Raw genomic sequence first — 27,968 nt, 5'->3', positions numbered from 1 at the left:
GCCTTGAGTATAAACAGCGATGTTCACCCTTACTATTATGATTTTTAAGAAAAGTACACAGGAACTTTTGAGCTAATCTGAGAAAGGATTTAAAAATAACATTGTACAATTAAGCCATCAAGGAAAAGCTCCCCCACCACCAAACAAACAAAATTACAGCAATTCTCCACTGTCCAATAAACAAATTCCTGAATAATCCTTCCCTTCCCTGCTCATATTAAATGCAATTACTATTCTAATTTGGAAGATTAATTAACATTTAACTACTCTGGCTTTAAAATGCATTAGAGATTTTAATGCTGAACTCAGTTCTGGCTTTCCTAGTCTTTTCCCTACTCTATCAGATTCTATGGCCAGAACTTCCTCTCTCAAATAAATATCAATTCCCAACCTCAGCAATCAGATTCAACCTTCCTCTCCTGTTCTAGAAGCCTCTCACATGGACTCTGTCCTGCGACCTGCCATGTCCTACCGTGACCTAGACACCCGTCTGAGTCTCCAACCTCCATTAACCGTCATGAGAAGAAAACCATGTCTTTCCCCATTATTATGGCTCTCCTCCCCAGAGTGCACTCACTGCTGACTATATAATGGGGCAGAGCCAGACAGAGCAAGGTCAACCCAGAAACTATCTGGAGTGAGAAAGAATGAATGCTGAATGCCATTTTTAGGGTTAAAAAAAAATTTTTTTTTATTAGGAATAAAAGGACATTGTCTGCCCGGCTGATCTTTTCCTTCTGTCTAATCCTGCTGACCTTCATCCTTCAGAACACATCACCTTGGGGCTCATACTGAAGTAGGAGCTCAGTCTGGGGAGGGATGGGCAGGAAGCCACAAGGCAGCTCCCTGGGGCAGCAGGAGTGATGATGGGGGCTCCCAGCCCCCCAGCCCCAGGCTCCCTGATTCCAAGTACTTAAGTTCCTCATTTCCAGAGGAACATTTTGGAGACTGGTCCAAACTAATTGATGTCTCCTTATACACACGCTACAATTAGCCAAGAGCCTCTTCAGGCACTTACCACTTTATGGAAGTGTTTTTCCATCCACTTTCGTTCATGCTCCATCATTATAAAAATGCTAAACAACCATAACCATGATTCTAAATCATAACCTCAGGGCGAACCTAGGAATAAAGTCTAAAGATAAATTTAATTGTTCTTCCTAACAAATTTCTAAAAATTAAACAGGACACCTGCTTCACAAATGAAAAGCTGCCTTATACCTGTCTTGCAGCCAAAGAAACTTTATTCCTCTATCCCAGGCTTACTGAGAAAATAAAAACCCATAAGGGGTGAATTTGTCCACCTAAACATTACCGAGTGCCAGGCCAATTAGATCTGGGACCTTGTTTTAGTTGGCAAACCTTACCAAATTGAAAATGCAGTAAATCTCATGTGTGCTAAGGCAGAAAGCACCAGAAAGAATATGGAGACTGTCATTGATGGTGATCACTGGTTCCTTTGTTTCTGTCCCGGGTGGCTACTCTTCTTGTCATGCAGTGGTGACAGCCCACAAGCACTCTCTCCAAAAATCAGACATAATTATACTGAGAACTCTGGTCCCCGTGAGGGGTAAATGGTGGTATTCTTCTTTTAATCAAGAAATACAGCCATTTTCCCCTTGTGCTCCTAATAAATTCTTGGGCTAGTCTGATATGGACACTTTTTTTTTTTTAAGATCTTATTTATTTATTCATGAGACACACAGAAAGAGAGGCAGAGACACAGGCAGAGGGAGAAAGAGGTTCCCTGTGAAGAGCCTGATGTGGGACTCAATCCCAGGACCCCGGGATCATGACCTCAGCCAACGGCAGATGCTCAATCACTGAGCTACCCAGGCACCCCTGGAGACTTTCAACAGGATCTTTTTTGGTAGTTTTACGGTGAGAGAGAAACCATCATTCATATTCAGACTGCAACATGTTCACCTCTTACTAAGAACAATTTCAGGATTCTGAACAATCATTTCCTTCATATCCCTCATTAAGTACAGTTTGAATCAATTTTCTTGCTATTATTTCTTGGTGTTCAATTACTGTGCATAATGATTCTGTCTCTGTTTTCGATCTGAGATGTCAATGCTTTTATACTTCCATGGGTGCTGTGCATGTGGGTTAATAACACTGTGCAGGGTACAACGTGGGGAAGGCACTGACTGCACTGATGGGCACAGAGTTCAGCACCTTCTGTTTGGTCTTAGCTTCATATAAAATAGACATACAATCTCTCTAACACACTTAGGCTCTGGACAACTACAAAGTCTGGCTAAGGCCACTGTAGTCATGGGAAAAACTCTAAACTTGAGGGCAGAGGACCCTGGCTTGTGTGCTGGGACAGCTTGAAAATAAATTTCATTTATTGAATACCTTCTGGCTCGCTGCAGACTGTGGGATACTAAATCTTTCTATATGTTAGCCTTTGGATCTGTAGAATGGAAATGAGGATTTCCATCTATGAACAACACCTATGTCTCAGTGTTTGTGCTGTAAGAGACAGGCGAGGTCACTAGAGGTGTCAGTGCTACACAAATGTTTTTCATTCCTACCTCTTTGCATCCTTTTTCTGAACTTGCTTCTGAAGAGTCAGAGTTGCCTCTTTTCCTCCAGACCTACAGGTCCTGCCTGGGGCATGTTCTCCTGCACTTGACTTTGACACTCACCTATCAGCTGGTAACCTCAGGAGGTACCTCCACAAGGGGATTCTTTCCATTTCCAGCTGATCCATGCACACTCCACTGGACGCCAGACCAGTCCCTTTACATCCACGTGTAGTCTTTCCCTCCTCATGTGCACATCCCCCAGAAGTGAATGACCCAAGCCAAAATGCTCAGTGTCCCCTTGGGTCCCAAGTACTCTCTCACCCCCTCCCATGTGACCTCAGATCACATTCATTCTGTCTCCTACATGTTTCTCAAACTTGCCATCTCTTCCTGTCCACCATCAAACACTGTCAAGTCCAAAATTTTCCTTCTCCTGGTCCACAACAGGTCGCCTCCAGGAAGTCCTCCTCTTGCCCCGCCCTCAATCCTCTTAGCCCAACTGCACATCAGAAATCTACTGCACTTCAATGAGCAGTTACCATATATTTCCAGGCCTTTCTACCTCAAGTTCCTGACTTTGCTTAAGGCTTTTTTCCAGCCACAGAAGCTCATTCAGACTGAGCATGGACAGGCCAGAGCAGCCAGAGAGTTATGTTCCAAGAACCACCCTCAACCAATGAAGGACAGGATTTGGTAGGCAGATGTCTTGGTGTCTTCATTCCTGCACCGGACAATTTTGAGGTGTGTTTTATACACTCTCTTGGAAGGTTCCAGCAGGACTGAGTCCCAGATGCCCAGAGAGGACTCTCTTTAAGAGGACCCCCCTTATAAGCTCTCCTCTCTTCTATGTCAGACCTGCCCATGCTTCCGCTATCACCTCTCAAATGAACTACTTCCCTCAAGTCCTTTTCTGAGATCCTCAGGCATCAAGCAAAGTTTTGGGGAAATCCACTCAGAAAAGCAAGAGTAAGAATGGCATCAAATTTCCTAACAGCAGCAATGAAGTAATACGCTCAAAACACTGAGTGAGAAGGATTTCCAAGAATTCTAGGTCTGTCCCAACTAAAAATTAAATGTGAGAGCATGACGAAGACATTCTCAGACACGCTGAATGTGATAACATCCTAAAGTAAGAAATACGTTTGGCCTTGTCCATGGTTCCTGGCACAGAGCTCCTAACATGCTTATAATTTCTTAAGTGATAAAAGGGAACGTGAGCGTCTTTCAGTATTTGGTCTTTTGTCTTCAAATAACATCATTTCCTAAAATAGCTCCAGGGCAAAGGTGAAAAAAGTGTTTCGCTATTTATAAAAAGCCCTTTCAACCATATCTGAGTTTAAGCTAATGAGGTGACTTTCAGAAGGCTCCTAAGGTTGGGGGCCAATTGCCAGGGTAACCAATCATGTGATTTGGGGGTTGCAAATTTCCTTTCCCATTGCCCATGCCAGTACCTCCAGGCAGAGCAGAGGGGCTGGAGGTTGAGCTCATCACTAAAGGCAATGATTTATTCAATCATGCCTACATGATGAAACCTCTATTTAAAAAACCCTACAGGGATGCCTGGGTGGCTCAGCAGTTGAGCATCTGTCTTTGGCCCAGGGTGTGATCCTGGTCCCACATCAGGCTCCTATGAGGAGCCTGCTTCTTCCTCTGCCTATGTCTCTGCCTTCTCTCTGTGTCTCTCATGAATAAATAAAATATTTTTAAATAAATAAATATAATAAAAAAATAAAAAACCCTACACAAAGGGGTTTGGAGAGCTCCCAGATTGGCTAAGGCATGGAGGTGCTAGGAGGGCATGGAACCCCACATCCCATCCCCTATACCTTGCCCAGTGCGTCTCTTCCATCTGGATGCTCCTCAGTTGTATCCTTTACAATAAACCAATGAGCAGGTAAGTACACTGTCTTCCTGAGTTCTCTGGGCTATGCTAGCAAACTGTCAAATCCAAAGTTGGGGTCATGGGAACCTCCAACTGACAGCTGCCTGGTCAGGAGCATAGGAAACAACCTGGACTCATGGTTGGCATGCGATTTCCTCACCCTGACCCTGGATCTTCTATCTTAGAGAGGGCTCTACGCCTTCTCTCCCACCACCATGAAATCTCCTTAAATACCCTCACAACCACCAGGGGAACCAAACACAGTGAGGCAGGGCATGAAACAACGGTGGCCTTGCATCCTGCTAGAATTCTTGGATCTGTCTGAACATGAGCACTTTTAAAAGCATGCCATCAATTCATATTTGCCCATCACTAATAAATGTGATTATTGGTCCCTGTAAGCACACACACAGGCCATTGTGAATTCACACTGCTGATCACTGGGACACTGGGATTATTGGTCGCTGTAAGCACACACACAGGCCATTGTGAATTCACACTGCTGATCACTGGGACAGCTGGTGACAGCCCTGAGGGGCACAGGATCCAGGACTTCATTGCCTGGATTCGAGGCCATGCCAGCCCCCAGACAGCCTCCTACAACAAACCAAAACAGGGGGTCTGAGCCTCCACTCTCAGCTGCTTGTTCAGTCCAATTCAAGCTGCTTAACCCTTCAGTGTCTGGGTTCCTTTATGAGTAAGACAGGGAAGATGCTAACAGTAATGACACCTAAGTCCTAGAGCTGATCAGAAGATTAATGAGACTCTAAAGCTAAAGTCTCCAGTGCAGAGTAAACACTCAGAAAATGTGAGCTGATTACATGAGCTACTGCTCTGATCGGAGCCACACAAAGAGATGGTGTCTCATTTAATCCTCATCAGAAATTCTCCTGTCTTCCAACCTCTGAGGAAGCAGGGCTGTGCGGCAACACCCCCTGTGCACACACCCCAGCGCTCCTCACACCGTGCTCTGCAGAATAGTCTTCCTGCCCAATGTGTTTCAGCAACAGGGATCCAAAGTCTGAAGCAGCAAGGGACACCTCCATGTGAAAGGCTCTGTGGAATCCTGTAGCAAAGACGTCCCAACATCTCCCAAATTTGTACTTGAGCCCGCACTCCTACCACAAGAAACATCTACTAAGAGCATGCAAAACTATACCATGGAACCCACGTTGGGAGGTGACAGCAAGTTCCCTGGGTTAAGAGGCTCTACTGTAAGGTGATCTGGAAGCTCTGGGTGATGCCAAGGGGTCATGAAGCGATGCAGAGCGCCAGGCTATCTCACCGAGGCCACAGGAGCTGTCCTCAATGACCTGGGCGGAGGATGCTTGTTTCTGACCACGGCATCGGTAAGGCTCCTCCATAAAATGACTACCCCGTCCCATTAAGCACTACAAAGCCTGGGAGAAAGCCTCCACAATCAGTCTAAAGGGGACAGACATTTGCTTTCAACTTGGGAAGGGGCAGAAGGGGCCTGTCAGCTTCGCACCCCGTAAAAAGTGCCTTTTGGTATGGACAGCGTTTTAAAGGGAATGATACGTGGCACAATTGCAGAGAAACAATTTGGCATTATCACCCAATTGTATAAAATAAGAATAAATGGATAGCTTTAAACCTACAAAGCTCGGGATGCCTGTGAGGCTCAGTGGTTGAGTGTCTGCCTTCTGCTCAGGTCATGATCCCGGGATCCCAGGATTGAGTCCCACATCAGGCTCCCTGCATGGAGTCTGCTCCTCCCTCTGCCTCTGCTCCTGTCTCTGCCTCTGTGTGTGTGTGTGTCTTTCATTAATAAATAAATAAAATCTTTTAAAAAAAACCTTATAAACCTCACAAGTACTTTGTAGATATCTTCTCCTCCTCTTTACCCCCACTGCAATAGCATGCTATGCGTGATTTGCAACACATGTTATATCTTATTTCAAAAACAAGGGTTCCTGAGATGAATAAAAATAGCATTCATATATAAAATAGTCCCCAGTGTACAAGGGAGTCCTGGTGTATGAGTGGGGAAAGATCCCTGCCCTGTCTTGTGGTACCAAGTACTATTATTACTCACTGTTCCAGGCACCGTACTGAGCATGTTGAAGCAGAAATACTATTTGCTACCTGGACAAAGTGGATACAGAGGTGAATTACCAAGAAGAAAAACATGTCAGTGTATCAGACATAAACACACTTCGGCATTTATGAGTGGTAAATGGAGTCTGGTCACTGTAAAGAAGAAGGGAATTGCTTCTACTTTATTGAGGACGATTTCCTGGTAAAGGCATAATTATGGCTTCTGGAAGAAAATGTGCTAGTGCTGAGCAGTTATGGAGTGCTGAATGGAGGTGCCCTACTGATGAAAAATTGTGTGGTACACAGTACGCACTCAGCCAATGTTTACTGAAGACATGAACGTGGCATTCTTGGAGAGGGAGCGGGGCTCCTAAGTCCAAAGATTTGTGAAATGTGTAGAAGGAAACTCAGATGCTAAGAAGGGTATGGGTTGTAAGAGTTTAAGTCCTAGAAAGTAACTAAAAATTCTCTTAAAAAAAATCAGGTTCGGTCATTTGATAAATAGAGGTCAGCCTCAAAAGGATCCACCTATGTCAAGGTTCCCTAACCCTGAAGAAGTGGGTCTGAACGCAGAAGGCCTGGCCTCGGTCCAAGGGCAGAGAAAACCCACCATCACACCACGTTGCTGAAGAGGAAAATCTTGTTGGTGATAACTTGTTCCTCCCACCTATAAAACAGAAAGGGCTCAAATCTGTCACCCCCATTTACAAAGGTAAGATGAAATACTGAAGAATGGAAGAGAAGAAAGGTGGGAACTCCTCACGATCTCTCAGATAAGCTTCAGGGCCAATTGTGATATATCAACACTCACCACCAAACAGAAGGGAGATAGCTCTGAGCTCCTCCCCACCCCACTGACGGCTCCCTCCTCTTCCCCCTAGACTTGTGGGCATCTGCGCCCCACAAATAACCCCACGGGTATGTCCACCCCTCAGCCAGCAATGCGTCAGTGGGGCAATTTCCAGAAATCTCGAGGCATTGATAGACACTTTGACTCTGAGAAAATGGGTTCCTCCTCTTTTTCTCTCCCATTTGTAAAACCCGGGAAATGCTGTTTATCTAATTCTGAGGATTGGTAGATGAAGTTTACAAAATATCAAATTAAAATCCACATTTGAGATGTTCTGGAGCATGGGTATCAGAATTGTGTCATTCAAGAAAGCAAGCTGGTGCAGCTACTCTGGAAGACAGGATGGAGTTTCCTCAGAATGTTGAAAATAGAGCTACCCTATGACCCAGCAATTGCACTACTAGGTAACTACCCCAAAGATACAAATGTAGTGATCGGAAGGGGCACCTGCACCCCAATGTTCATAGCAGCAATGTCCACAGTAGCCAAACTGTGGAAAGAGCCCAGATGTCCATCAACAGATGAACGGATAAAGAAGATGTGGTGTATATATACAATGGAATATTACTCAGCCATAAAAAAATGAAATCTTGCCATTTGCAATGACATAGAAGGAACCAGAGGGTATTGTGCTAAGCGAAATAAGTCAGTCAGAGAAAGACAATTATCATATGATCTTACTAATATATAGAATAAAAAAGGATCATAAGGGAAGGGAGGGAAAAACAAAACAAGATGAAATCATAGAAGGACACAAACCAGAAGGGATTCTTAAATCTAGGAAACAAACTGAGGATTGCTGGAGGGGAGGGGTGGAGGATGGGGTAACTGGGTGATGGGCATGAAGGAATGCACGTGATGGGATGAGCACTGGGTATGATATAAGACTGACGAATCACTGACCTCTACCTCTGAAACCATAAGACATTATATGTTCATTAACTGGGTTTAAATTAAAAAAATATAAAAAGAATTTATTATTCACCAGGGATTGAAATTTGTAGGCTTTAATTCAATAGTAACCACAAACATAGGCATATTGGACCTAAACACACACTCACACACACACACACACACACACACGCTCTCTCTCTCATTCAACTAAGTGCTGCTCCGAGCAAGATGCTCTGGTAGTTCGTTGGTGTCTCACGTAACAGTGACAGCGAGGAGCTGCTGATGCCTGAAAGGATCAGGCCACCCTCAGCCCTGGTTTTACTTCACCACCTTACTAGAAGAAAGGGAAAACTGGGAAGAGCACTGGCTATTTCTTCTTCCTCCCTACACCATGTCACTCCCACAATCAGCATGTCACAGGCATTCCTGACATGAGACCCCCCGCAACCCAGCCTGAGTTTGAGCCCTACTTCAGGCCCCAAGATAAAATACCCAGCTGGGGATAACCCAGTTTTAACTTCTTCCTGCAAAGCAGATGAGCCACACTCGAGGCTTCTGTGTGCCAGCAACTCACCACTGGCATAGATTTCATATTCCCTTTAGAGTACACTATAGAAAAGTTCACAGCTAACTTTGGAGGCAGCAGAACCAAAGAAATACTACGAATCTGCTGGGGTCTTTGATGGGCCAAGAAGGAATGAGACCCTATCTACAAGTAATGGGCAGCATCTACAGAAAGGGAAGTTGGCAAGCCAAAGCCTAAAGCTGGGGAAAAAAATAAAGATGAGACAATCCCAACATTTTCCTCTTGCAGGGGATCAAATAATAAAAGAACTTCATCCCACATCTCAGTGCCCCCCCACCCCTGACAAACTCCATATTGCCAGGTCCGGCCCCCCAGCCTCTGCATTCCTCAGTCCTAACCCAGTTAGTTGGATCCTGACCTCAACCTCTGGCTTGCACCAGAAATCTGACTGAGGGAAGTTCCGCGTGCCTTGGCAACAGGGTACCAGGAGTCCTCGGCATTCTGAAATGGAACTTCTAGCTCACTTTCCTACTAGACACATTAGGAGTGTGCATGTCAGGGAACACATGAGGCATAGACGAGTATGGGACAAACATTAAAATGCATTGTGGGTTACACAGAATGTTGCAGGCTACTTGTGTGGAAAATGGGAGAGGAGTACCAAAATACCTCCATATTCACTCCATAAAGTGAATATCTGGAATAAAAAATCTTCCAAAGGTTTGAAAACATCTATGTAATTCAACAGCTCACAAACTCTGCCTTGTGAAAACAAAAAGTATCTTCATACCCCAACCCTGGCCTACATTAAAAAAAAGAGCCTCCCAAAGAAGTTTCCTACAGAGGCCTCAACCCTAACTCAGCTGTGCAAGACTGCCTTCCTCAGAGTGATTCTCCATCCAGGGTACAAAGTGTAGAAGACAGCAGGATATGAAGAGAATCTTCTCTCCAACAAAGATAAACAACTTCCTGGTAGTCAGGCAGCCTTTGATTCGTCAATCTCTCAGCGCTCAGATGAACAGTAAAGTACACGTTCCTAAACTAACTTTTAGTAATAGACTTGGAATATCATAATAAACCTTCCAGAAGTTACTAATGTCCCTTATGTACTAGAATCCTGTCATACCTGTCAACCCTGATGGAGGGTTGCTCCATCAAGTGTCGCTGAGGTATGGAGGAATGCTTGTTTTACAAATTTTTATTGTACTAGGACTTGATGTAGTAAAATGTGACCCATATCCCACAGGCCACACTGCCTCTGAGATGAGTCACAGTCAGTGAAGGAAGGAGAAGCCTGCATTGTCCGTCACAAGGTGAGTGCGTGGCACCAGACACCCATGAATCCTGAATCTTACCGCGGCTTCTTAAGCAAAACCAGTGCCCTGTTTTTGTGAACTCATCCTGGTGGCCTCTCGTAGACCTTCTTCCAATATGTGATTCCCCTCAGAGGGTGAGGCTGGGGGGAGCACCTTTGGAAATGTGCTTCCTGTTCTATTTTTAGAGTCTCCTGTGCCTGGGAACCAGGCAAGTGCGTGAGCTGGATCCTGGGCTGAACCCCAGCAGCTCGTCTGAATGCCCCAGTGATCTGACTGGGAGGACGGATTGCAGGAATGCTTCATGCCCGGGGCACCGCAGCAAACCATGTACAGATTGTAGCTATTAGAGAATTCAGGAGCATGACCGCTCAAGGCCAATCACCCAGCAAGGTCATAATATTCAGACATCTCTTCCCAGCATTGCACCTGCTCCCCATCATTCATCAGAAATCTAAACGTGGCAAGTTCCTTAGGAACCATCACAAAACAATGCTGGGAATAAGCCAGGAACTGCATGAAGGAGGACACCAGTCTGTGTGTGGGTGTGGGTATAGGTGTGTGGATGTGCACGCACACACACTCGCTCACACACACGCCTACTGATACAGACAGAAAGAAGATCAAACATCATTCAACAGAAAACAAGTCTTGTTTTTGCTTACATTTTAAAATTCTGCTTTAAAAAGTGTTTATAATTATCAATACCACGTAAGCCTTAGCAACACAGACCCAACTATTTTTTTCTGCAGCATTTCCAGTATTTCAAAAGACCCCTAAGTTCACTGTGCTTCCTCTGTTCCAAGGGTGCTAAAGACGCTAACTTTTTTTTTCATGTAGAAAATATTTAAGATATCAATGAATACAAGCAATCCCAAAATACTATTTCAAGACAATCATCATTACTACTTTGCTAACAGTGGAAAGCGGAGCTAGTTAACAGCCTCTAAAACATATCTCAAGGCACTACAAATCAAGTGGAAAGTGTATGGAAAATAGGCTGGCCAGTTAAGCTGGCATTTAAATGCAGCACTAAAAATGCATTTCACACCCAACTTCATCAATCACTAACCAATCTTACTTTGCATCTTGGCTACCAAAAGAAAATGGGATTTGTTTCCCTGAAGAAATATGTCACAGCTCTGCTTGAATTATTAAGCTTTGCTATTACAGAACGAAACAGAGTCGGAAAGAAAAAAAAAAAGGAAAGAAAAAGGAAAAGAAAAGCAAAAGCAAAAGAGAAATAACGTTAGAACCAGGTTGCCATCTACAGTCAGATATCAGCACTGCTCATTCATACAGCATTAGATACTCGAGTATCAGTAAATATTAACAGTAAAAGAAAGACAAATGTATGACTACAGCCTCAATCAGAATAAAAACAAGGCAGCCTACAAAGTCTCTTTCTAATTAACATGAGAACAGTATATAGGTCATGAACATTGGAGCTAAAATTTGCACAATTTAACCCATGTTATGGGATGATCTAGATAGTCATCCTAACTCTAACACTGTACACTTTTGAAAGAAAACTGAATCAACCACTGAATTCCAAATGCAAAATGTTGGTAAGTCGAAAAAAAACTATTTTTGGTCTCTAACATCAAATGCTTGCATTTTTTCCCGGTATCTGTATATATGATGAAACGATGACCACAGCAAGTCTAATTAACACCTGTTACCATACAATTACCAAAAAAAAAAAAAACCCTTTTTCCTCTGATGAGAATTTTTAGTATCTACCCTCTTAGCAATTTTCAAATACACAATATGTAATTAAATTCTTGCATTTTTCACTCATTTTTCACCATACACCTTCTCTTTCATTTTGCTTACAATACTATTGCTTACAATCCTTTTCTAGAGAAAAGAGCCTTCTTGAGACATAACTATCCAAAAGCATACACTTGGTTCTAATTACTAGAATTGAGGATGTTAGAGCAAAAAAGCAATTGCCGTAATAAATGAATATGAAACTGAGTTAAGGAATGAAAGATAAATTTGATACTACAACTTGGAAGATTTCTAGAGCCAAAGATGTCTGGAAGGAAATCTGATTGGGGGAAAAGGCTCAATTTTCTAAAGTATGGACTTAAGTTAATATCCTTAATTTTGTCAAGTGATGATTTAATCTACTGAACTGCACCAAATCTTTTTTTTTTTCATTTTCTCTGAAAAAACTGTTTTCAGAAGCCAAGATTCATTTTCCAGGTTATATGTTCTTCCTACCTAGATGAAAAGAGAGACAGGGACAAGATGGCAGAAGAGTAGAGGTCCTCAACTCACCTGACCCCACAGACTTACTTAGATAACTTTCAAAACATCCTGAACCTACGAAGTAAACCTGAGATTTAAAGAGAAAACAGCTAAAATGCTACAGAGAGAAAAGTTTTTGCTTCTAACAAAGTAGGAAGTCAAAAAATAAAATAAGAAAAGAATAAAGTGGGGGAGGGGAACCATGATTAGCGGGCTAAAATAGAGCAGCAAAAGCCTCCAGGACAGGAAAGCCCAGCCCTACAGAGGTGGGAACTTTAAAAACCCATGCCGGAGCTTTCCTGACAAATAAGTGCTTAGCAGGGAAATTGGGCAGAATCACAGGAAGAGCAATGAAGCCTCAAGATTCCCGGAGTCACTATAAGAGGAGGGGCGCCCAGGGAAAGCTCACCGCAAACTGTGGGCTGATATCGGCAAAGGGCTAGAGCACTGCAGCCCTCCGAGACATTTGGGAGAAGCCAGTCAATTAGGCGGGCCGGGTCCAGATGGAGGTGACTGTGCCCTCTTCCCTTCAGGACAAGTGGTCTTTGGAAGCGCGGGTCCAGTGGCACAGACCTCAGATTCCAGGCTACCGAAGCAGACAAAGCCGCAATCATATATTCCCCCTGGGACAAACAGAAGCAGGGAGGGAACAGGACAGCAAGAACTCTCCTGCCACTGGGCGCCCCCAAGCTGTGCAGATTAGTGCACTCGCGCCAGCCCTGGGAGCATCTAGGCCAGTGTGGACTGGGAGACTGTGGTTGGTTACTCATGGGGAGCTTAACTCCAGAGCTAGAAATCTGGCTGCACTATTGTGTTTTTCCTCTGTATTTCACTTTGTGCCTGGGAGACACAGGATCGCCAGGGAACAAAGGCCTCACAGGGTAAACAGCTCACACTGAGCCTGGCACCCAGCAGGGGGTGGGGCATCTCTGCCCAGGCACAAACACCTGAGAATCAGCATAGCAGACCCCTCCCCAAAAAGAACTGCTAGAAGAACAAGGGAAGAGCAAGTTTATTGACCAAGCAGCACTGGAAAGCTCCAGGTCTGAGGGAAAATAGTATATAGAACTAGAGGGTCCTTTTTTGTTCCCATTATGACTCATTTTTACATCAGACTAAAAATTTCCAATATTTTTTCCTTTTCCCACATTAACTACAATATTTTACCAGCTCTTCATTTTTAAGTTTTTTCCTTTTTGACTTTCATATTTCTACAATTACATGTCTTAGATATATTTTCCACTTCTGGATCACTTCAATGTATTCAATTTAACTTTGAATATGAGTTATTATACAAGATATACAAGATGTGAGCTTTTATTTTTTTTCTGCTCATTTTGTTTAACAATGGTGGAAGTTAGTACCTTCTAGAACACAACCAACTTACACTCAACACAACCAAATAGAACACCATATTGAGTCATTCTGTGAGATTATACTCTTTTTTCCTTCCCATTCTGCCCCCCTCCCCCTTTATCTTGTTTATATTTTGGTGGTCAATGTTGAGGCTTTCTATAAGTATTTCTGGTTTATATAAATTTCAGAATGAGCATCTTCTAAATACAGAACAAAAAACACTCAGAACCAAGAGGATTACCCTCTAGGACCCCTCAGGTAGACTACATGATCCCTCCACTACGACTTCCTCACCACGACCATCTTTTTTGCTCTCTTCTCCCTCTTTTCTTTATTTTTTTTCTTCTTCGTTTTTGGTTTTAGGCTTTTTATTTTTACTACTTTGTTTTAAATTTTGTTTTTCACTTTAGTGGTCCTTTGGTTTTATTTTGTTCTGTTCTTCTTTTTCTTTTATTTTCTGGTCTTTGACCTCATCAGAATCATCTAGGGTATATTTTACTTAGGTCGTGGTTGATATGTTTGACTCAGCCCACTCACACAACCATTCTGCATAGGACAAAATGACTAGAAAGAAGAATTCATCTCAAAAGAAAGAACTGGAAACAATACTCTCTGCCACAGAGTTACAGAATTTGGATTTCAATACATGTCAGAAATTCAATTCAGAAGTACAATTATAAAGCTACTGGTGGCTCTGGAAAAAAAAAAAAAACCATAAAGGACTCTAGAGACTTAGTGACTGCAGAATTGAGATCTAATCAGGCCGAAATTAAAAATAAATTAAATAAGATGCAATCCTAACTGTTAGGGTTAATGAGGTAGAAGAGAACGTGAGTGACATAGAAGACAAGTTGATGGTAAGGAAGGAAGCTGAGGAAAAAAGAGAAAAACAATTAATATCTCATGAGGAAAGGGTTGGGGAAATAAATGATGGTTTGAGAAGAAAGAATATATGTCTAATTGGCATTCCAGAAGAGGCTGAGAGAGAGACAGAGAGAACGAGAGAGAGACAGAGAGAACCATAAAGTATATTTGAACAAATCATAGCTGAGAACTTCCCAAATCTGAGGAAGGAAACAGGAATTCAGATCCAAGAGATAGAGAGGACCCCCAAAAAAAGCAATAAAAACCATTCAACACCTCGACATTTAATAGTGAAACTTGCAATTTCCAAAGATAAAGAGAAAATTCTTAAAGCAGCACAAGACAAGAGATTCTTAACTTATATGGGGAGAAATATCAGATTAACAGCAGACCTCTCCACAAAGACCTGGCAGGCCAGAGAGGGCTGGCATGATATATACAAGGTACTAAATGAGAAGAACATGCAGCCAAGAATACTTTATCCAGCAAGGCTGTTGTTCAGAATAAAAGGAGAGATAAAGAGCTTCCAGGATAGGCAGAAACTGAGAGAATATGAGACCACCAAACCGGCTCTGCAAGAAATATTAAGGGGGACCCTGTAAAAGAAAGAGGAAGTCCAAAGAAACAATCTACAAAAACAGGGACTGAATAGATATTACAATGACACTAAATTCATACCTTTCAATAGTTACTCTGAAGGTGAATGAGCTAAATGATCCCATCAAAAGACACAGGGTATTGAACTGGATAAAAAAGCAAGACCCATCTATGTGCTGTTTACAAGAGACTAATTTTAGAACTAAGGACACCTCCAGCCTAAAAATAAAAGAGTGGAGAACCATTTACCATTCAAAGGTCCTCAAAAGAAAGCTGGGGTAGCAATCCTCATATCAGATAAAGTTTATACCAAAGTCTCTAGTAAGAGATGAAGAGGGACACTAAATCATACTTAAAGAATCTAGCCAACAAGAAGACCTAAGAATCATGAATATTTATGCCCCTAATGTGGGAGCTGCCAAGTATATCAATCAACTAATAACCAAAGTAAAGAGATACTTAGATAATAATACACTAATAGTAGGAGACATCAACCCAGCACTTTCAGCAAATGACAGATCTTCTAAGATGAACATCACCAAAGAAACAAGGTCTTAAATGATACACCGGACCAAATAGATTTCACAGATTATATATACAGAACTTTCCATCCAAACACAACTGAATACACATTCTTCTCAAGTGCACATGGAACTATCTCCAGAATAGACCACATCCTGGGTCACAAATCAGGTCTCAACCGATAAGAAAAGATTGGGATTGTCCCCTGCATATTTTCAGACCACGATGCTTTGAAACTAGAACTCAATCACAAGAAGAAATTTGGAAGAACCTCAAACACATGATGAAGGTTAAAGAGCATCCTACTAAAAGATGAATGGATCAACCAGGAAATTAGAGAAGAATTAAAAAGATCCATGAAAACTGATGAAAATGAAGATACAACCATTCAAAATCTTTGGGATACAGCAAAAGTGGTCCTAAGAGGGAAATACATCATAAAAGAAGCCTCCCTCAAAAAACTGGGAAAAATTCAAATACACAAGATAACCTCGCAACTAAAGGAACTGGAGAAAGAGCAGCAAATAAAACCTACAACAAACAAAAGAAGAGAGATGATAAAGATTCTAGAAGAACTCAATGAAATAGAAACTAGAAGAACTATAGAACAGATAAACAAAACCAGGAGTTGGTTCTTTGAAAGAATTCATAAGATAGATAAACCCCTAGCCATTCTTATTAAAAAGAAAAAAGACTCAAATTAATACAATCACACATGAAAGAGGAGAGATCACAACCAATACCAAGGAAATTCAAACAATTTTAAACGTATTATGAGTAGCTATACGCCAACAAATTAGGCAATCTAGAAGAAACGGATGCATTTCTGGAAAACCACAAACTACCAAAACTAGAACAGGAAGAAATAGAAAACCTGAACAGGCCAATAACCAGCGAGGAAATTGAAGCCGTCATCAAAAACTTCCCAAGACACAAGAGTCCCAAAGATGTATGTGTCCCAAGACACAAAAGTCCAGGGCCAGGTGGCTTCCCAGGAGAATTCTATCAAACGTTTAAAGAAATAATACCTATTCTACTAACCCTGTTTCAAAAATAGAAAGGAAGGGAATATTTCCAAAATTGTTTTATGAGGCCAGCATTACCTTGATTCCAAAACCAGACAAAGACCCCACCAAAAAGGAGAATTATAGACCAATACCCCTGATGCACATGGATGCAAAAATTCTCAACAAGATACTAGCCAATAGGATCCAACAGTACATTTAGAGGATTATTCCCCATGACCAAGTGGGATTTATCCCCCGGGAGGCAAGGGTGGTTCAACACTCATAAAACAATCAACATGATAGATCACATCAACAAAAGAAAAAACAAGAACTATATGATCCTCTCAATAGCTGGAGAGAAAGCATTTGACAAAATACAGCATCCATTCCTGATCAAAACTCTTCAGAGCGTAGGGATAGAGGGAAATTCCACTCCCCAAAACCATCACTTGATAGCCACCAGCAATAGTCCCTAACAATGAGGTTCAGCAGTGAGAAGCCTACATTCTGCACGTTTTAAAGTGACATGAGAAAACATACATTTAAAATGGGAATTCCCGGGATCCCTGGGTGGCCAGTGGTTTGGCACCTGCCTTTGGCCCAGGGCACGATCCTGGAGACCCGGGATCGAATCCCACGTCGGGCTCCCAGTGCATGGAGCCTGCTTCTCCCTCTACCTGTGTCTCTGCCTCTCTCTCTCTCTCACTGTGTGCCTATCATAAATAAATAAAATTTTAAAAAAAATAAAATAAAATAAAATGGGAATTCTCTAAAACAATGGTCAGGCTCTCTCCAAAGACAAGGGCAGAACAGCGATGGGCTTCCACCTTTTCTGAGCACTTTAAATGCTCAACCTGTTTTTTGTTCTTTTCATCCTCCCAAATACAGTTGTTGAAAACTGCAAACTTCTATGAAAGCTAAAATACGGATCATTTAACTTTTTAATAAAGGTTACTTTCCAGTACAAGAGGAAACCACTGATGCAGCCTCATGCTACATCATTTCCACAAACAAGAAGCCTGACAAAGTGAACATCCCCTTCCTTCTGAAGGAGAAACAACCACTAAAACAAAAGACTTTTAAAACACATACATCAGAAGGAGGAATTGGGATTTTTCCCAGGCTAAGATGAGCCTCACAGAAATTAAGTCCCATGTTATAAAAGCCTCTAATGAAAAAATATTCATGAAAAGCTTAAAGTAGGTGGATTTCAAAGGATCACAGGGATCTCTCTATGCTGTGCCATCCAGCACTCATTTGCCATGTATTAAGAGTCTCGTCTCAAATCGGACCTGTGCCAGCTGTTGTGAATAAAAACAAAACACCTAGTAAGACACGGCCCAGGGCCTGGGGGCTTCACAACTTGATATATTGATTAAAATAAAGGCTCTATTATTTTTAAATGTTCAAAGTATGGAATATTATTCCAGGCTAGCTTTCTTCCTTTGGTGCCTCCATGAAATTATGCATTCAATAAACGTTCATTGGCCACATTTTACCCTGGCCTCCCCTGTTTCATAGTCACTGCAAGGGATTATACAGATTTACAGGTAAGCATAATTTTCAAGGTAAATCTTAATATGAACCCACATTTTGCAGATAGCTGATGGGGTCCCCCAAATGTTAAGTGACTTGCCCAAGGGCCATAGCAGAACTGCAACCAGAATCCAGGAGTCCCCTTCTCCAGCTGGCCTTCCTCATGGAAATCTTTGAAGATGAAAGGCCCCCATCATTCTAACTCCTCTTTCTAACTGGCTCATTCACTTAGCCTCCCAGTTTTCCCGTGACAACTTCATCACCTTTGCCGCACCCTCTGAAATCCCTATAGGTTCACATGTCTCCTTAGTTGTGAGATCCACAGTAGCTATCATTCTATTGTGACTCCTCACATCAACTTTGAGATAAGCTGAAGCTCCCAAGTAGAAGACAGAGAGCTGGCCACAAATCTGGAACAACAGCTCATCCGTCCTCTTCCTGTGTGCCCAGCATGTTCCCCTGCAGTGGAGTGAGGGGACCTGGGTAAAGGAGAAGCAGTGCCTTCAAGGGGCTGTGCCCTGGCCAGCCCTCTACTGCTGTGGGCTTGTCCCACTGACACCATTCTTGGAGGAAACCAAAAAAGAGCCTGTCTTCCCAAAAACTACCATGAAAGTTCACAATTCTGACTGCACAAAACCTCATACTGATGAAAATTTTTAAAAACTAACTTTATGGCATCCCTTACCTGGTAATGCAAGATACAGAACTAATTTGCGTACATGTGGTCTATGGGTAAAGTTTTCTGGATGTGTAGTATCCTCTTGGATATCAGTGAAATTTTGTAAAACATTTTGGAGAAAGGGATCTGTGGCTAAAAGTAACCTGTGATCAATGTGTACCGAGGTTGTAGACACACAAGTGAGACAGACCAATGTTAACAGTAGTTGGTAAAAATGTTAATCAAGCCCTTTCAATGGAAGAGAAAGATGACAAGAGCTACCTTTTCTTACATGAGACCACCACAAGAAATATTTTACCTCAAAACACATGTTCTTGGACACAACCTCTAATCACAAACAGAACGTGAGCAGGAAATACTGAAGAATCTTTCATACACGAAAGGTCTTCCTTGAAAACTCTCCTATATGATGATAAGGAGTATCTTCCGTGGGTCCAGAGAAACAAATAGATCTATTTAAGAATTAAAATCGCATCACAGCCTTAAGATGACATTCAATAAAAACAATATAATGATAACAAGGACAAACTTACCACTGTTTGGACTTGTTTGTGGTGATTTCTTTAACTTTACATTTTGCTTCCCTTTCTTGGGTTTTTCCAAACTCACTTCTTCTTTTCTCCCTTTCCTCTTTGGGGGTTGAGGGGATGTATTATCACTGGATCCAACTGTTGACTTGGATTGACGATCATTTCCCTGAGTGGCAGAAGATGAGACGCTTACCATGGGCTAATGAAAACCCAGAGTAACACCTAGTCAACATAAGTCATTAACCGGTGGTGAACAGGGAATGGGCTACTTTCCTGCTCTTCATTTTAATATGCACATTAACTTTTCCTAGTGCAAGGAGAAGGGTCTAGCAGAGGCACAAGAGTAAAATTGTAGCTGAGAAGTGTTGAATACTTAATATGTATCAGACATTCTATAAAATTCTTTCAATCTTCACAACCCTGTGAGACAGATACTGTTATACTTTACTGCACAGAGGAAATGAGGCTTAGAGGTTGAATCTTGCTCAAGGTCATGGAGTCAGCAAGACCACCATTTGAACCACCCTCTCCCTCCTGTGACTTCGGAAAAAATCTACTGGATGAGGAAGATTGATAACCCTCAGTTTGATCAGTTAATCTAGAAATGCCTTCTTAACCAGTGGCCACTGTGAGGGTATCATCACACTATGTTTGCAGAAAACCTCAAATATGTACTCACCTGTTCGTACTTGCTAGGTTCCCTAACAATTGCAAATCCAGAGCTACTCAGACACAAACGGTTCAAGACCACTCTCCTGCAAGGCAACCACCAATTATCATACATTCGGTAGTTGTCCGTGGTCTCCACATGCTACTGGAAATGAAGACTTTGCATCTGCAAAGGAGGCTCTTCAGCACAAAGGAGAGGTTGGTTGAGTTGCGCTGGCCCAAACCCCCCACCCCTCCCGGGGAGCCACATAACAGCCACCACAGTGGTGACTACTGTAAGCACCCAAAGAACAACTTAGTCTCTGCTTGGCCATTGCTGAAGCAAGGAACCCCCCGCTAACAAGACAACTTGGTTCTCAGATGCTCAGATGCTAAACTCACTTGAGTGTATTAAGGCATGAGGCTGAAGAAAAAGAAAGAATACAAGTTTTAGAGACCAAAATACCTGGCTCAGAGCCACTACCACTAACCATGGGCCCTCCTGCTAACTCACTCCTACCTTCTTTGACAGTTTCCTAATTAGCTGAATGGGGCTAATGCACCTGCCTTGAGGTCTATCATGAGGAGGAAATGGTAACACTTATAAATAATTAGTACAGTGCCTATCAGGCACTATTTGTTCCATGAGTAGCAGAGTACTTTCTCCAAGAGCAGAGTTAATATCTTTTTCTTAAAAATCATATCCAAGTCATACCATATTGAGTGAAATCTTTATGCAACATCTGTACTATGCTAGTATCTAAAAATAAATGCAGTAATATTAAATAAACAAATCTGCCTAGAAACCTATTATAACTGCTCATTTTAAACATTTATATATTCAGTCATCCAGAAGCATTTAAATGGTTTCAGCCATCACCCAATTAAGAATAGAAAAATTCACAGCCTTACAAATGAAGTTATTTATGCTATTTTGTCGTAGCCTACAAGAAAATGAATTATGCATAGATTTATTAACAGTATGAAAACTTGTCCAAATCTATAACACTCTTTTGCATAATTTAATTTCCCATTCCAACCGCAATTTAAACATACGCTTCCATTTAATTATTGCATTAACTGCAACCAAAGTTGTTGCTTATTTTCTTTTTCTCCAGTGATTCTTTTTCACAAGGCCACAGACTACCTGGCACAAGATACAGATCACACAATTAGAGAAGAGATTCCACATCCATCCACCAGGTCTCATATTCTAGCCTGTTTTCCATCATGTGTATTCACCCCACAATTTTAAAACTTTAAAAGTCACCCTTCTAGCAAGCCCACTGGAACGTTCAAAGATGATGTGGAATTTTCAAGGACTAAAATGAAGCTTAGTGGATAAGAACCTCTGGATCTCGGCACGAGAGTCCTTTATAGCTCTCCAGGAGAAGGCATTTTTGCAAATGGCATATGACAAGGGAGTAGCTGAAGCCCCATTTAGGGGTGCCTGGGACTCATACAGTGTTAAAAGTCAACTCTTTTACTGACTATACAGGAAGTTCTGATTTACTCCATTTCCGATTAGGACACTCAAAAGGGTTTATTCTGGAGCATCAGGAAAAACTGGTGGATTCCAATAACGATACAGAACATGGCTTCAGTAATGGACACTAATGTATTTGATTAATGAATTATGGCTGATCGCCAGTTGCTCTGTTGAACTAAATTAAACTAAAATAAAGGGAAGAATCTGTTTTGTAATTAGAAGACTGGAAATGGGAGCCTGGGCAGCTCAGTTGCTTGGTTAGCGTCTGCCTTTAGCTCAGGTCATGATCTCAGGGTCCTGGGATCAAGCCCCATGTCAGGCTCCCTTTTCAGTGGTGGGTCTGCTTCTCCCTTTCCCTCTGTGCTCTTTCTCTCTCTCTCAAATAAATAAATAAATAAAGTATTTTTTAAAAAAGGAAGATTGGAAACAATTTAAATGCTTGTTTTTTTTAACAAAGAAAAAAGGTTGATTCATCTAAAGTGTTAACAATATAAAATATATAATAATGACACACAAAAAGATAAGCTATACAATGTAAATTACATATATTCGTATTTATTTACATAGTTAATTATGTAAGTTATATAGGCTCACATTTACTTACATAATTAATTATATAAATAATAGGTGATCTACAAATAAATATGGAGGAGGGGACAAAGGAATCAAGAGAAGGAATTTCCTTCCTTTTTAGGGGGGGACTTCCACACGTGACTTATAACCTGGATACATAAATAGAGAGTTGTGGCTCTTTGGAGGGCATAGGAAATAAGGGAGTTTTGCCAGTCTTGTACAGCTATGCCAGTTGATAAAACAGTATCACTGAGTACTTTGTACATACTAAATACCCATTTAACACAAATATGGCATTATTGTCACTGTTTTACAGATAAAGGATATTAACTTTCTCAAGGTCACCCAAGTCTGATTTTTGTACTACACAGAAGCTTCCTCATGCCAAGGCCCTACAAATATTTATTATATGGCATGCTTCCTTGAAAAGGCCACCTGGAAGCGATAAGTTGTGGCTTTGTGCCAAAGTGGAGGGACTCAAGAAGAAGCCTGATTTTACAGCATGTCCTACGCGAAACCCGGACCCCAGGGGCACCTGCATGGCTCAGTGGTTGGGCATCTGCCTATGGCTCAGGTCTGGTCCCGGGGTCCTGGGATCAAGTCCCAAAATTGGCTTTCCATAGGGAGCCTGCGTCTCCCTCTGCTGGTGTCTCTGTCTCTGTGTCTCTCATGAATAAATAAATAAAATCTTAAAAATAAAAAGACAATAAATAAAATTAAAAAATAATAAATAAAAATAAAAAGATTTTATTATTTATTCATGAGAGACACAGATAGAGAGAGAGGCAGAGACACAGGCAGAGGGAGAAGCAGACTCCATGCAGGGAGCCTGATGTGGGACTCGATCCTGGGTCTCCAGGATCACACCCCGGACTGAAGGCAGGCGCTAAACCGCTGAGCCACCCAGGTTGCCCCAATAAAATATTTTTAAAAAGAAAGAAAGAAGAAAAAGAAAACAAAAGAAAAGGAAAGGAGAGAAGAGAAAACTAGACCCTGTGTGTTATCTGGACCACTGTCCTGCCTCTTGACCTATACCCATCATAGTTGGATGTGTCAGGAATAGCAATCCTCTGGCTCAAATAAACAAAAAACTGAAAGGAGCCCTTCCATCTCCCCTACGTTATTGAAACTGGGATTTTTTAAATAGTTCTCTGGGCTTTTTCCAACAAGAGACATCCAACTCAGGTGTTCCTTCATTATCCCAGGAAAAGTGTTCCTAGCCCCCATGAACACATGCCAAAGGCACCAGAGGCCAAAAAACATCAAGTTTGTTTTTTGGCAACTTTGTGAGGGTTTTGCTTCACATAGCAGCCTCCACTTCGGTGTCTTTCAGAGATGCACCCAGAAGGGAGTCTCTCGACAAGGAAACAAGACCCAAACCCAGGCTGGCATTTCTCTCACATGCATACCTGGTGAGGGCAAGTGTGTAAAAAAAAGCCCTGTTACCCATACTGGACTCTGTTTCCCAAAAGGCAAAATAGAGCTTTGGGAGCATCTGGAGTTTCTCTCACTACACATTGACTTTGTGATACATGGAGAATCGTGTTTTGTTTTTTGTGCTCTTTTTGCCAGAACTTTAGCAATGATGATATTTGAGTCTGTAAACTACAGGTCACAAGATCTATCAGCCACGGGGTAATGACAAGAACACTGGCCGGGCCTTTCAACTATCTCAGAGCTTATACCTGTCCCACTAGGGGGCAGCTCGACCCCACGGCTGTTCCCTGGGCAGCTCCACAGCAGCTTCCCACTGATCGATTGGGTGGTTTCTCACACTTCCTAGAATTTAACACAATTCACTTATATCCCCCTTTTGTTTTCAAGGCTAGAGCTGCAGGTTAAAACTACACTCAATTTGCTCTAGGAGTCTGCAGGAGGCGTGGCCGGCTGGTCCAGCCCTGCTTGGCCTTGGGGGCTCCTTAGCTGCTCTGAAAGGGTCCCCTGAGCCCAGAAGCCCCCATCACCAGCACTTCCTACTGCTGACCCAGGCATTCCCACACCAGCAGGGTCCCCCTACCCCCCACACCTGCCCGCCACAGGCTCCCACAGCTTTCTCTCCTCTTCCCCACTGTGCTCTATCAGGCCCCCACCCACACTCCCCTTACTTATGCAACAGAGTGATTCCTAGAAAGCCTTGCAAGAAGTGAATTCCAAAATCTGGTTCTGCATCCCCTTCGATTTGTATCAGCAGCAAGAGGAGCTTCTCCTGCTAACTGGGCAGTGCAAAGCTTAGGTCTCCTCCTGACTCCCCCTCACTCACACCTCCATCAGGGCCAAGCACTTAACCATCTTGCAAACATGTACATTCTCCAATTAATTACAGGAAAGGAGTAAAATAATCCTTCTGTTAAAGACGGAGTTTGTGACTTTGGAATTGGCGACAATAATGGTCTGTCCATGTGGCTCACCGCGAGCATTCACACTGCTGCGTGCCAAGCAGGTTATGCCCCTCTGCCCGAATATAACCTCCTAAAAGAGGCCTGCCCTGGCCACCCAGATGATATAGCATCCTCTCACTTTCTCTTCCATTACTTCATGTTTTCTCTTCAAACTTATTCCCAATTATTGCCGAATGTATTGTGTAATTGTCTTTCTCTCCTCCAGAATGTAAGCTTCATACACCTAGTGTCTTCTCTAGATTCCCTGCCTCTACTGTCCCCACAAGCACCAAAACAGTAACATGCACTCCGTAAATGCCTGTTGGCCGAATACACCAATCAGAGACAATTGTTACAAGATACTCAAGGAAGAATAGTCACAGATACTCATCTCGCCTGCTGCCACCTGTCCAAGTCACCTGCACAGCGTGCTGGGTTTAGCCACCCCACTGCCTCCTGCTTATGTCCTTCTCCCGACCCACTCCTCTGTACACACCACAGCCGGAGTCATCTCTCAAAACACTAAGTGAAACGGCATCCCTCTCTTCTTCTCACCCTCAGATGGTGTCCCATCAAGGGATACAACCCCAACTCCTAGCATGGTGCCTATGTGCCCCTCCAATCTCATCGCAGACCACTCTGGCTTTCTGCATCTCCTTCTCACATGCCCAGATGCCAGGCTTCTCACCAAGGGCCTCTGTGACCATTTTCTCTGCCATAGGGGCTCTTTCTGTCCCTGCCCCCACCTTACAGGACTGGCTCATTTACATCATTAAGGTCTCAGAGAAATTTCGATCAATCTGTGCCCTGCTACATTTTATTTTCCTCCCACTGTGTAGCACCATGTGAAATTATCTGTATATTTGCTTAGAGGTTGATAGTGTCTACTCCCATGTGCTCAACAAGTATACACTGAATGGCTGACTGAATGAGCAGATGGGTAGACAGATGGATAGATAGAATGTTTCTGAAGCATCATGGAAAGAGGTCAAAACTACAGTCATTTTATTTTTCTAAGTCTGAGCATGGAAATGTAATTCTGAGTCTTTGCTCAGTCTATGAGATGGAAGCACATCATGACGCTGAGTCTTTCCACAATGGTCACTTACCCAGAGAAGACCAGTCCCGACATACCTATTCTAAGTAGGTCCTCCTTCTATTGTCTCTCCTATTGCTCTGTACTTCTCTGTCATTCCCACTGCACTTCGTAATTATATATTGATTTCTGGAATTGTTACTTTAACCTTGCTTTCTGCCAGGTGTACCCTGGGCTCAGAGCACCATGGGTTTCTTGCTCATCTCCATCTCCCTGGGGCTCTGTTCCAAGCTAGATTCATGGGCAACTCCATTTGCCATTAGACGAACCAGCATTCACAGTCCAGAATCTAAAGAATTTCTAAACGAGCAGGCAAGAAAGAAGACTGCATAAATGTGCCTCTTGCATGTGAATTCTAAAGTGGAAAACACAGATTTCTAACAAAAAATTTAGACATTCCAAACTTCAGAATAATAAGCATGTGATTTCAAGATCTGGTAACTGTGAATGCAAAGAGTTGAGTTATGGTCCTAGTCCGGACATGCACTTCCTGGTTGACCTAAGGTCAGATATGAAGTCCACTGGGTATCTGCCCAACCATCACTCTTACAGTGGCACCATGGGAACTGATGAGCTTGCACACACCTAATAGACAAGGAGATTCTGCTCCAAAATCCTGAAGAAGAGCAAGAGGACAAAATTTCCAAACCCTAAATTCATGGGTTTTAGCTTTGGTAGTGGCTAAAATTGCTCTTTCGGTCACTGGAACATTCTTTCCTCCTTCTACTCCTCCTCTACAGATCCATGCAGTCAAGCCGCTTCCAGGCTGGGTCCTCTGTGATCTGTGTGCACCCTCTCCAGGCTCCCACTCAACTGCAGGAGGAGGGCTGCTCCCTGCCAGGCTGTGCTGGATGCCAGGAAAGAACACCAGGGTGACAGGTCTGCTCTCCAGCTATGACCGCTGTGAGGATAGACTTGCCCCATATCCTCCTCAGGCTTCGGTCTCTAGCACAGCTGCCTGCTGAACACTTTCAACTAGATTCTGTGATGACACTTCAACTCAGTATGTTTGAAATCAGGCACGTCATTATTTCCTCCCACTGCCCTCTCCTTGGCCAGAGTAACCCTATTTTCTCAGCCATCCAAGCTCAAGAACGTGCAGTTATCTTTGGCTCCAATCTCTCCATTCAACCCCCTGCCACCTTTCCCACCTTCCTAGCCTAGGATCTTCTCATCTTATGCCAAGGCTCCTGCTTCCAATGGTCACATAACACATGTCTCTCATCTGTGGCCTCTCACCATGCTAAGTCTTTCTCCACAAAAAAAGATCCAACCTTCCAGGTTCACATTCTCACTTCTTGTAAGCCTTCATGAGCTGCCCTCTACTCAAGGATAAGGAGTAAACTCTTGGTTCTGACATTCAAGGCCATCTGAAACAGCCACCTACCATTCCAGGCATACCAGCCTCCACACAGGATGGATCCTCTACTCAGATCAGTTAGCCTGAGGGACTCACTGTCCCCAGGGTCATGAGAGTGAGTTCCCTCCAGATAGGTCATCTATACTCAAGTCTGTCCCCTGCCATTCATTCAGTGGGAACATATGCTCCTTCTGTTGGGGCTTCCCTTTCTTGTTTTTGAGGGTGGATAGCAACCTGTATTATCGCCTCCTGAAATCCACATCGTGGCTCCTTTCTTACACTATCCTTTCCATCGGGAACCCCTTTCCCTCATTAGCCTTCACCTGTTGCAAATAACCCTCAAAGGTGTGGCTCATGTGCAACTTCCTTCATGTGCTTTGGCGAACATACATTTGACTCCCTCTACCTCATATTTACCAATCTCACTACATACTCGCTATTCAGCATTCGTTACCTTCTCAGGCTGTTCTCGACCAGATCATACATTTCCTGAGCACAAAAGCTTTGTTATAAACAGTATGAGACCCTCCCTCAACTTGCAAATGGGCGATAAACATCTATTGCTTGTTATTCTGAGTTCAGCGCTACTTCACACAAAATTACTTCTTTTTTTTCTCCAAAGACTGTTGCATGATATACAAAAAGGTGGGGGGGGGGGGAGGGGAAGAGAAACCTAAACCATCATCAGGACACCGATCACTGCCCAGTAGTCGCTTATGTCATAAAATCTGCAAAAAAGAATTTTGCTTAGTTAAATCAGGGGAAAATGTTCAGATGGGGAAATGTCAAACCAATTCTGATCACAGCTGGTCAGGCAGTTCATTCAAAGAAGCAGAAAGAGAAGCCTCAGCCCGAAAAACCTCTCAAAGCAGCACTCCAGCATGACTTGTCTCCCATCCCTGACAGGGGGTATGGATTGAAGATACAACCAGGTTACCAAGTCACCTACTGAACTCTCACCACAGCTCCTCCATGAGAGGTACTTAATGGACATTTGCCGAGTTAGCAAATAGATGG

General features: G+C 42.8%; 1 protein-coding gene across 1 annotated transcript in view; it reads right to left on the bottom strand.

Annotated features, from left to right (window-relative positions):
• The window catches only part of DCDC2 (doublecortin domain containing 2), a 158,754-nt gene that overhangs the window by 77,556 nt on the left and 53,230 nt on the right, over positions 1-27,968 (bottom strand). Inside the window, exon 7 of the mRNA XM_025999307.2 lies at positions 19,411-19,573. Coding sequence (XP_025855092.1) covers positions 19,411-19,573 — 163 coding nt within the window. The remainder of the gene's footprint in view (positions 1-19,410; positions 19,574-27,968) is intronic.

Source organism: Vulpes vulpes, chromosome 12, assembly GCF_048418805.1.
Source record: "Vulpes vulpes isolate BD-2025 chromosome 12, VulVul3, whole genome shotgun sequence".
Classification (NCBI taxonomy): Eukaryota; Metazoa; Chordata; class Mammalia; order Carnivora; family Canidae; genus Vulpes; species Vulpes vulpes.
This window is presented reverse-complemented; position numbering and strand designations above follow the sequence as displayed.